This window comes from Mizuhopecten yessoensis, unplaced genomic scaffold (assembly GCF_002113885.1).
Source record: "Mizuhopecten yessoensis strain PY_sf001 unplaced genomic scaffold, ASM211388v2 scaffold3349, whole genome shotgun sequence".
NCBI classification, from domain to species: domain Eukaryota; kingdom Metazoa; phylum Mollusca; class Bivalvia; order Pectinida; family Pectinidae; genus Mizuhopecten; species Mizuhopecten yessoensis.
The window spans coordinates 32,208-39,669 of record NW_018405000.1 but is presented as its reverse complement, the minus strand read 5'-3'; the positions used below and the strand labels follow the sequence as shown (position 1 = coordinate 39,669).

General features: G+C 35.3%; 1 protein-coding gene across 1 annotated transcript in view; it reads right to left on the bottom strand.

Annotated features, from left to right (window-relative positions):
- LOC110447413 overlaps positions 1-5,497 on the bottom strand; it is a 26,188-nt gene extending 20,691 nt beyond the window's left edge. The window contains exons 1-6 of the mRNA XM_021493082.1: positions 5,388-5,497; positions 4,987-5,093; positions 4,287-4,360; positions 3,722-3,768; positions 2,528-3,353; positions 2,299-2,381 (exon numbers count right to left, since the gene is read on the bottom strand). Coding sequence (XP_021348757.1) covers positions 2,299-2,381; positions 2,528-3,353; positions 3,722-3,768; positions 4,287-4,360; positions 4,987-5,013 — 1,057 coding nt within the window. The 5' untranslated portion in view covers positions 5,014-5,093; positions 5,388-5,497. The remainder of the gene's footprint in view (positions 1-2,298; positions 2,382-2,527; positions 3,354-3,721; positions 3,769-4,286; positions 4,361-4,986; positions 5,094-5,387) is intronic.
- Between the last annotated feature and the right edge of the window lie 1,965 nt (positions 5,498-7,462).

The following is a 7,462-nucleotide window of genomic DNA, read 5'->3' as shown; positions in this document are numbered from 1 at the left end:
TATCCGGCGATATATGTAATGAACCCTGTGATGTACAGTACAACGACATAAGTACAGCATACTTATTATCCTTTAATATCCGGCGATATATGTAATAAAAAATGTGATGTACAACGACAAAAGTACACCACACTTATTATCCGGTAATATCCGGCGATATATGTAATGAACCCTGTGATGTACAGTACAACGACATAAGTACACCATATTTATCATCCTGTAATATCCGGCGATATATGTAATGAACAATGTGAGGTACAGCAACATAGGTTCACCACATTAATTATTCGGTAATATCCGGGGGGATATGTACTGAAACCCGTGAGGTACAATGGCATAATGCACCACACTTATTATCCTGCAATATCTGGCGAGATATGTAATGAACCCTGTGAGGTACAACGACATAGGTACACCACACGTATTATCCGGTAATATCCGGCGATATATGTAATGAACAATGTGAGGTACACCAACATAGGTACACCACACTAATTATCCGGTAATATCTGGCGAGATATGCACTGAAACTTGTGAGGTACAATGGCATAAGTACACCACACTTATTATCCGGTAATATCCGGCGATATACGTAATGAACCCTGTGAGGTATAACGACATCGGTACACCACACTTATTATCCTGCAATATCTGGCGAGATATGTACTGAAACTTGTGAGGTACAATGGCATAAGTATACCACAGGTATTATCCGGTAATATCCGGCTATATGTAATGAGCCCTGTGATGTACAACGACATCGGTACACCACACTCAGTATCCGGTAATATCCGGCGATTATATGTAATGAACCCTGTGATGTACAACGACATAATTACACCACACTTAGTATCCGGTAATATCCGGCGATATATATAATGAACCCTGTGATGTACAGTACAACGACATAAGTACAGCATACTTATTATCCTGTAATATCCGGCGATATATGTAATAAAAAAATGTGATGTACAACGACAAAAGTACACCATACTCATTATCCGGTAATATCCGGCGATATATGTAATGAACAATGTGAGGTACAGCAACATAGATACACCACACTAATTATCCGGTAATATCCGGCGGGATATGTACTGAAAACCGCGAGGTACAATTGCATTAGTACAACACACTTATTATCCTGCAATATCTGGCGAGATATGTAATGAACTCTGTGAGGTACAACGACATAGGTACACCACAGGTAATATCCGGTAATATCCGGCGATATATGTAATGAACAATGTGAGGTACACCAACATAGGTACACCACACTAATTATCCGGTAATATCTGGTGAGATATGCACTGAAACCTGTGAGGTACAATGGCATAAGTACACCACACTTATTATCCGGTAATATCCGGCGATATACGTAATGAACCCTGTGAGGTACAACGACATCGGTACACCACACTTATTATCCGGTAATATCCGGTAATATTCGGCGATATATATATATATATATGTTATGATCAATGTGAGGTACAACAATATAAGTACATTTGTACAACACACTTATTATCCGGTAATATCCGGCGATATATGTAATGAACCCTGTGACGTTTAACAACATAGGTACACCGCACTTATTATCCGTTAATATCCGGCGATATATGTAATGAACAATGTGATGTACAGTACAACGACATAAGTACACCTCACTAATTATCCGGTAATATCCGGCGATATATGTAATGAACAATATGATGCTCAGTACAACGACATAAATACACCACAATAATTATCCAGTAATATCTGGCGATATATATGTAATGACTAGAAACATGTGAAGACCAAATATAGGAACAAGTAATTTCAAGACACATTTGTAGAACAAATTTGGAAGTTTGTTATACTCAGCGACAAGTGCTAACTAAATATACAATGGAATGCAATCGTCTTTATAAACAAAGACATGTTTGTTTTGAAAATGTCAGTCTGTCTTCCCACCCATAGGCTTGTTAGACAACGAAAGAGGGCACGATGGAACAATAAAGTTTGGCAGTATATCTGTGTAACCTGAACCTGTATGACAACTTGTTATTCTAAAAACATATTTGTTAGTCATCGATAAATTTCATTCAAACAAAGGTTAATGTAACTAAATAAGTAAATAACTAACAATTATTTCAGCACTGACTTATTTTCCTGAGGATGTCTTAAACGTAAGTGAAATAATAGCGACGACGTAAACATTTTTATGGCATATTTGATAATAATTTTACATTTTGTTTAATGAACAATTCTCAATATCTATAATAAAGAGTGAATAGTAATACAATGTATACATACACAGGTCCTCGTCCTTATTTGCAATTTGTTGTGCAGGATCTGGGTCTTCGCTCACACGTTTGAGAGCTTCCTCTCCCGAAGAACTGACAAGTGGAACGCAATAACATATTTTGTTAAAAGAATAGAAAAATAATGGAAACAGAGCATGTTAGATGTATTTAATTAATGTTGTAAATGCTGTCTTATTACTTTTATATATGTTTAAATTATTTACTATTGTTTTAAGTACCTGCATAGGGACACATCTAAGCCATCGTGTCCTCCTACACTTGTCATTAGGGTTTGGGGTTGACGCGCTATTCCGTCTTTCCTATATCCTAATACATCCTTATCTTTCAGCATACTATCATTAGGAGTAACACCTTGGTACTTATCTTCGGCGCCTTTTTCCTCTTTACTCTCTGCAACGGTTTGTTTGTTATCTCTTATCTGCATCTGAATTTTCCTAAAATATTGAAGTCTGTTATCGACGTCTTTTCCCGTCAGTCTTTGTTTAAAACCGGTTTCACTAACAGGTACTTTGGCCGTTTGGGACCTATCATCGCTGTAACCGTTATCATTGCTTTGGTTCTTTGGCTCTCCGTTTTCATTTTCACCAGGAGATTCAAATTTCATTCTCATTGAAGATCCCCTAGAATCAACACTGTTCATACTCTGAGGAAAAGGCGATTCGTTAGCAAATCTTACTTTCTTTTTACTCTCAAGTTCATCTGTGTTACTTTGAGCAGCATTTGCTAACGATAATGTATAATTTTCGCCGTTGTGCCCAGTTGTGAAGTTTTGAATATTTGTGTGACTGTTTCCTCGTTGAGAAAGATATTCAGAACCTCCATTATTATGTTGCTGACCTCTAGACCTATGAAGTTTTGTAGTACCAAGATCTACCGGAACGCAACGGTTCCGTTCCTTGTTTAGATGGCGTGTGTAATTGCTCACCAGAGAAGCCGCTCGTTCTACCCTAGGCACAAGATCACGAACCATGTTCTCTAATTCCTGAAATTCATCATCTCCTTCCTGGATACGTTTCTCTAGTCGTTGGAAGGAATCCTCTGAATCTTCACAAATGATACGTCAAAGAATATAAAAAGCTATTTAACACAAACTAGTTAACACAAATTATTTCGAATTATAGATTAAACCTAAACTTACGGAAGTATTTTCATGCACAGGCACTTTTATATAGAAAACAGTTTGTTTTTAACTTATAGTGCTTATTGGTTTTTTTTCTTCAAACAATGCTTGTTCACGTTACCACTTTAATTTGAATTATAGGACAATAGAGACAGCAATTATCATTGTAAGTCTTCTCGAATTTAGGACAAAAAATAATTTACGTTGACGCTGAAAAGAATGTATGTTTAACTTCTATGTCAAATATTCAAAGACCTATCTATCCAATGTTACAAGAGTAGAGATATTATACCATTAATTTGATGACGTCGTTCTTCATCTGCATTATTATCGGCTTCCCTGCAAAAAGTATGTTAAATTCTGTGACAAAGGCATACTATTAATTTTTATAATATTTCTATGGTATGTTTAGTTCATTATTACAGTTGCTCTTTTCATGATTTCGGTTTTCAATTCGCAAAAGCAACAATTGTAACTGAGTTTTGTTTTGTAAAATTGTCGCTATATAACTGTTGGAGAAGATATCATAGATATGCTATCAGTTCTTACCGCAAGTGAGTGTACCACTACAAGTTCCCTCTGTCTCTGTAACCCACCGATATAACATTAATATGTCTGTTTACATCACCTCAACTTCCGCGACATTCCCTTTCTGTGACATTTCATCTCCGTTCTGTTCTCTTTTCACCTCTCGTAACGCTCCTTACATTAAGTGATATTTCCTCTCCGTTCTGTTCTCCTTTCAACTCTCATTACTCTCCTTACAATTCTCCTTTCACCTTAAGAAGCTCTCATTACCTTTTTTGACATTTCTTTATTGTTTTCGACACCCCATTTTCCCCCGTATATCTTTTTACCTTTCTTGCAGAATTTGCGTCACTTTTGCGTTGGTTTCAAAGATGTTTGTGATCATTTCCTTTATTCGGTTTATCTGCAAAATATGTTTTTAAAATAGATATGCAATGTTTTTGTTCATCATTCTTTTTAAGATAAAAATAATACAAAATCTATCAGAGTCAGAGAATGACAACAAATAAACCTAGTGTCAATGTTAAAAAACCTACAGCCATAACTGAGGACATCAAAATAGAAGTAAACACATCATTAACTTAAACTGAGGAGTAAGTGTTGCCTCCGACCAGTGAATGATACCCGTATTGATGTTTTCTCATCAAATCAATGATAGCATAAAGGTCAAAACTTTCATAACCGATATCTCAATACACAAGGGATGAGACTCCAAGGAAAGACAGAGGAATCCCCTCTAAGAGGTGAACTCAGACCGTCCAGGATGATATGTAAGTCCTGTACCATGTCTCCTGTTAAACAGAGGTAAGTAAGTCACCGACGTGCTCACGGTATGTATCATAGAGACAATCTATAATCATTAAATAATAAAAATAATCGTGAGTGTAGCAATAATATTTCTGAAATAAGGAAGTAATATCCCTCTGATTCATAAGCTTGCGACAATAGCGGAAGTCATGATACATAGGGCGTGTTTGGTGGTTATATAAAGGCATTCATTAAATGACTTATGTACATAGTTTCATGTACCTCCTCCATATTGATTATCTGTTCCATCTCGCTGGTCTACTCGTCAATAAGGGGAGGCTACTGGTTCAGCAAATATTGCTTCCATCATGATAAATGGTCCAAGTCAACTGAAGTATAAACGAGTAATACTTGCCATGTCAACGCAAAATAAGAGCTTAAGATCAATTTTTGATTTGTATATATATATTCATACCATATTGCCACTCTCTGTTAAGAAACAAAACGATATTCAGCTTTTAACTCACAAATGAGTTGCCATTTCGTCAACGAATCATAATCATCATCATCATCATCATCATATTATCATGTTGTTACGACACATAAAGGCAAACAAGATATTATATTTCAGAACTGTTTATGTATCAAAGACCTAAAACGGGAATGAATTAAATAAAACTTACCCCGCTATCCGACCTGTTTATATCTACACGAGTAGTCCACTCACACATACAAAACTAAATATAAACGACATGTCAAGTCCCCTTCATTTTACGTCCGTCTTTGTTTTACAGGAAATGCAGCAGCAGTAACGTTGTAGCGTGAGAGTTGCAAGTCCCGTTTAAGTTGCCAGCGCGCATGTGCAGTGAAAATAGTAATTTCCGGCGTGAGAGTTTTGGTTTTTGTTTTGGTTCGCAACATAACAGATTATACTATTTATGATAATATATGAATGTGTCATCATCCAGAAACATTGGTAGTAAGATCTACAAAACTCAGAATTACGTTAAATGGATCAATGAAAGCCTTGCTATTACGCTTACTAGCCTTAAACTGTGTTACCGGCCGGCACCTATCAACGTTGAATGTTGAACACAACCGCAGCGAAATCGGAAAGCAATGAAGAGGCCTACATGTCGGGTAAGTGTTATTAAGATCATATAAATAAATTTAACAGGAAATATTTAGAAAATTTGAAATTACTTTTCAAAAATGATAGTTATTCAATTTTGTTAAACATAACAGTATCAATTATTAAACAATGCTGGAGAAGAACCTTCAGTTAAATTAGATACTCAAATGCATATTACGTAATATATACGTCTTTGATCATCCGAAAGTAAAATACTAAATGACATGAAAACTTGTTGCCTAATTCCGTGTTTAAACTTGATTCGACTCCAAGAGATACTGTATACATATACTTTTAATAACCTGGAGTTTGTGACACTAATTAGGAAATAACAGAAATCTGTTATTCTGGACTCGGGCAAATACCCGGGTCTGTGCCCCCGGGCACTTAGCAATCCAAGTTCCTGAAGGTACACTAATGAGGTGCATACTGGTACCAAATCTAAATCACAGTTACAGGTAATATATATTGGTTATGCAACGACGACGAAAACGGAGATAAATTTTGAATAGAATTGGCAAATAGAGGATTTTCCCCAAAATTACTTATAGTCAACTAAATTTGAACAAATGTTTAAATAATTGTTTTATGCAATGAACGTTATAAACGTATTTACGTACATGAACATTCTACGGATTTGTTTTAGTTATAACAACTATCGATATACATACATGTATATAATATGTATAAATATAAATTTGTTCCAATATATACTAAAGATACATGCTTGTGAAAAGTAAATCTACTCTTACAAAATACTCGTCAAATTTATTTAAACAAATTTAAGTCTTTAAAAGCATCAAGTTATATGAATGCATAACCACGGGCTTTATCCAATTCCGTATACAATATCTGAATTTAAACATAAAACATTATATCAACATGTATGTAAGTCCCAGGTATTGTTTATTTAGGTGAATTACGATGTCATAACAGCTTTTTTCTCAGAAGTTAGTTTAATAATTTGGTTTATTGATAAAGATACTAAAAATTGTGCAACTGACTGCGATGAGCAACGTTTTACTTTTAAGGGAGAAGGTTATGAAAAGTTGTAACAATTTGTGACCACTACCTTGTTCAGATTTATTCGGAAATGAAATAGTACATAAGCTGATTGAGATTTATCATAATATTTGTTTGAATATGGAAGAAAAGAAAGATACGTGTATTGTCTTTTGTGACATCTCAAAGGCCTTTGATAGAGTTTGGCACAGAAGTCTAGTCGCAAAGCTTCTTCTTTCCTTATTCTGATTTCCAAATTCGTTTCATGGTATAAAATGTACATATATATCTATTGTCGCTATCGCATTGTTGTAGTACAATTGTTGAGGAGAGGGCTTTAATAAGTTGTAATAACTTGTGCCCAATCCTCTTGCTTGAATTTAGAAGCAATACAATATGTTTTAATTAAAATGAAATATGTTGAACGAAAAAACAATCTCAACGATTCCCAACCACTTGTACGGACCAAGTTCCGCCTGATATTGAAAGCGTAGTTGATTGGCACACGAGACGTCTCTGACGAGACAGTTCTTAGGAAATGTGTTTTATTTTGATGCACCTTCATATAAGACCAGTGAATATAAATTTGAAACGTTTTGTTGTGGAAAAACGTCTGCGTTGCTG